The following is a 4,374-nucleotide window of genomic DNA, read 5'->3' on the forward strand; positions in this document are numbered from 1 at the left end:
AGAGCTGTATGATCACCAGGGAGCTAGCTGAGATTGATAATAAGATGTGCCTTTGAGACTGAAATCCAATGATTGAGGAAAAAAACATACCAGCGCCTTGAGCATGCACTCATAGTGCGTGTATATGTGCACTATATAAATATCCCATAATAAATAAATAAAAATTAGTAACAATTGTGTTTTTCTACAGATCACACCACTGAAATTTATTATTTTATGTCACTGTCCACCTCATCCCGGATATGTCTTGAACACCTGAAAATTACAGCCCTGATAAAAAACGTTGATATTGTCAGTCCTATCCTGTTTATATTACACGTAATCAGCTCAAAGCTGCTACAAAATTTCACCATCCGTATCCCTAATTTTCACTTTCACTATCTACTTAGTTTCTTGCAGATGTGTGCAATCGATGACAATATATTTATCCAGCAGTATTCTATGTGCAACTATCAAATATCCGTTGAAGGTTGTGACAATGGAGCGGACGATGAAACAGTGGCCACAAGAACGTATAGCCTGATGTACAAAACACATCTGCAAGAAGAGATGCAAACGTAAGAATCGTGTTTTAGATCGATGATGTCTTGGCAGGTGGTTTAAGTTCTCTATATTTAGAGATCCGTGTAAGAATTGATCTTCAACAACCCATGCTTGTTGCAAGAGGCAAATAACGGAATCAGTGGCCAAGCTCGCTCACTTAGTTGACACATGTCATCGTATCCCAATTGCGTAGTACAATTTCCTTGATGTTGATCACTGGATTGTCTGGTCCAGACACGATAATTTACAGACCGCCGCCATAGAGCTGGAATGTTGCTGAGTGCGGCGTAAAATTCAACTCACTCACTCACTAGTAGGAGGGATTACGACATGTGCTGGTAATGGAAATGTATTCCTGGAGCCCGCACCTTGAACGCAATTTCAATATTTTGTGCCACCTCCGCCACTGCTGCAATAACATCCGTGACCCTGTGTACGAAACCCATCTACTAATGTCAAGATGTCTCGAACATCGACTACGGGGTCAGTCTTGTAATACTACGGTACAAACTATTTTCAGTGACAATAGTCGACTACAGGCACGAAAACCAAGTGATATGTGCACTAGGTACAGTTACTCGCTCTCAGACAAGGTGTTAAATCTGACGACCTGTCTGTTTAGTGGCCTCTAGTCCAATATTCTGATCCAGAATCCCACATGCAGCTGTCTTGTCTGTTGACTTTCCATACACACTAAATTCTCTTGAAGATGCAGAGGAAGAAGGAAGAGCGGGGCAAAGCAGGAACACAGAACACGAGCGGACAGGAACACAGGACGAGCGGGCAGGAACACAGGGACGAGCAAGGGCAGGAACACCGGTCTCCAGAAATACAAAGCCAGGAGCAAGGGTAAATGTCAACGTAAGTCTTATAAGGCTGAGGTATATAAACACATGGATAAAAGTATTGCAACATCTCACATATTTTCTTTGAGTGGCATTATGTAGAAGTTGGAGAGAAATATAGTTTGTCGGTATGTTTCATATATTTTGCAGTATCATAATATTGCCATTAACCACAGCAAAGGAACTTATCCAAATCTCGACATAGCCATCCGGCTAAACTGATCCTCAAGGAATAATTTAATGGCAAAAATGCAGAAGCAACGCAAAATTGAAGATTATTTCCAGAAGCAAACATGCAAAACTTTTTACTCATTTTGTAGTGCTGATACCTATGGTCGTATGACGCTAACGAATGTGGTCATTTTCAAGATTCTGGCATACAATCCTTAACAAAACATTTCAATAACCGGGCACAGTGCCAGTATCAGCACTAACCTCCGCCAACTGCAATTACATCCTTCACCCTGCTCGTCAATGGCTCAGTCAGACTTTGAATCTGGTGTTGAAATATTGCGTTCCATTCTTGATGGAGGTTTTTGTACTGGGGGTTCCCCCAGGCGTAATCTGCGACCTGTCATACCCTTGACATGTTCTATGGGATCATACCCTTGACATGTTCTATGGGACTTCGACCCGTCATACCCTTGTCATGATCTATGGGACTGCGACCTGTCATACCCTTGACATGTTCTATGGGACTGCGACCTGTCACACCCTTGACATGTTCTATGGGACTGCGACCTGTCATACCCTTGACATGTTCTATGGGACTGCGACCTGTCATACCCTTGACATGTTCTATGGGATTGCGACCTGTCACACCCTTGACATGTTCTATGGGACTGCGACCTGTCATACCCTTGACATGTTCTATGGGACTGCGACCTGTCATACCCTTGACATGTTCTATGGGACTGCAAACTGTCACACCCTTGACATGTTCTATGGGACTTCGACCTGTCATACCCTTGACATGTTCTATGGGACTGCGACCTGTCATACCCTTGACATGTTCTATGGGACTGCGACCTGTCATACCCTTGACATGTTCTATGGGACTTCGACCTGTCATACCCTTGACATGGTCTATGGGACTGCGACCTGTCATACCCTTGACATGTTCTATGGGACTGCGACCTGTCATACCCTTGACATGTTCTATGGGACTGCGATCTGGACACCTACCGAACTCTCGTCGTAGAGCCTAGCATTATCATCCATGTGGGACTGGCTTGTGTTCAGAGGATAACCAGTGAAATGTGGTACAACAACCCTGTTTAGGGTGTCACTGATGTAGCGTTGTGCATTCAGTTTTGTCTGATCCAGATTCAGGGGATGTCGTACCGTTCGGTTAAACATATGACGATATGAAAGCCACTCTGGTTTAAGCGAGCTATTTGACATGAACGGATGAGGCGTTGTGATTCTGAAAAGTGCTGCATCCTCCTTTAGAGTTGTCTTGATAATTCGAGCTAGAGAGAACGCTTGTGGTCCATAACGTGATTAGTTTACTGATGCTTTTTGGCCAATCGGCTGAGAGTCGAAGGATGACAACTTCTCTTGCAATACCCCTCAATGACATGCCAGCATTCCGCATACCAAAAACTTGCCGTCTTTGAGCAATTGTCAGTTTATGAGGCCCCATATTTGCATATCAACAACGAAATCAATTGATTTCATGTTATCGAGTTGCAAAAACAATTTACTTAATCTTTATATTTGCTTAATGTACGGGTATGCGTACTGCACGTGTGTTTTCCTTTGACCAAAGAAAGTGCACATCTAATAGTCAGACAGCCAAACATAATTTTGATATAAATATAAATGGGTATGTGGATGTAAAAATCATGTTTCAAAATCCTGAATATTACAGACACCAACACTATTGTTTTACGTGTGAAACCAGAAGGGTTTATGAGTTATCCTCATCCGCGAACTTGAGGTGCCGCGATCGAGCCCACCTGTGACCGGGTGTAAACACCTTGGAGTCAGCTTTGTCTGCAGACTCTATCAGTGTCGTCACAACCCCTAGTGTACAGTACACAACCCTGTGCACTTCAAAGAACCCACGAATCCGTTGGTAAATGACCAGATGGTGGCCACGTGAATACATGCACACACCTAGTTGCGGGTACAGCAACGTGCAGTAAACTTGGACAAAGTACTGTGACTGTGTGTCCCAGTCCACCCAGCTGTGAATGGGTGCCTCGTTAGGATGGGAACGCCACATTAACTTGGTGTGCCTAGTAGCTGAAAGAGTTGTATGTTCCCGAGGGAGTTCAGATTGATAATACAATATGTGCCACTGAGATTGACATCCAATGTTTAGCTGGAACTCAGCGCTATTTAGACGGATTATGTAGCAAATAACTGCAATCGTGCAAAAGTTCTAGAACAGAAAATCGGTGTTTGGGTGCAGTGTGACAGAAAAGATGCCTTATTACCTTCATAGAAGGATGGTTGCAACAACTGGAAGACGTTAAAAAGACGTTAAAACGTCGCTTGACGACGAGAACTTAGTAGATGCACAAATATATTTGATCAGATAAACATTGTCGTGTGCTGCTCAAGTTTCCAAAGTCAAATTAACGAATTACTACGTCTATCGGCTCTATATGTTTAGTGGCATCTGATGACAAGTGTAGGCTAGCGGGGACATATTCTGATGAAGTATTCTGCGGCCAAATGAGGTGTCTGCTCTAAAATCTGTTTACACTCAATTCTCTTGAAGCTGTGAACATTGCTCCAGACAACAACGCAGCTAGGTTGAGAGGCAAATGCCTGTGCAAGGATGAATGCGAAAGTAAGTATCATGTTTAACCTGGCCGTGGTATATTATAAGTCGTATGCTTCTCTCAAGGGTAATACGGTCTAAGGTACGCCCCTTTGTAGCAGTGTCGCCCGGGCCGTATTACCCGAGAGAGAATTTTACACCGTTTTTATCTTACCCCCATGTTAAATGTATACAATCTCATTTTATTATATT

At 43.2% G+C, this 4,374-nt stretch overlaps 1 protein-coding gene across 1 annotated transcript; it reads right to left on the reverse strand.

The window, feature by feature from the left end:
- Window positions 1-1,980: 1,980 nt before the first annotated feature.
- LOC124264501 (neurofilament heavy polypeptide-like) lies at window positions 1,981-2,532 on the reverse strand. Its single transcript, XM_046699237.1, has one exon. The coding sequence runs from the start codon at window positions 2,530-2,532 to the stop codon at window positions 1,981-1,983; it is 552 nt and encodes a 183-aa protein (XP_046555193.1).
- Window positions 2,533-4,374: the final 1,842 nt, after the last annotated feature.

Source organism: Haliotis rubra, unplaced genomic scaffold (genome assembly GCF_003918875.1).
Source record: "Haliotis rubra isolate DU_JTF1 unplaced genomic scaffold, ASM391887v1 Scf929, whole genome shotgun sequence".
Taxonomy (NCBI): domain Eukaryota; kingdom Metazoa; phylum Mollusca; class Gastropoda; order Lepetellida; family Haliotidae; genus Haliotis; species Haliotis rubra.

What these genes read in the sequence shown, in the direction of transcription:
- LOC124264501 (XM_046699237.1), bottom strand. Translation starts at nt 2,532, where the DNA reads ATGACAGGTCGCAGTCCCATAGAACATGTCAAGGGTATGACAGGTCGC.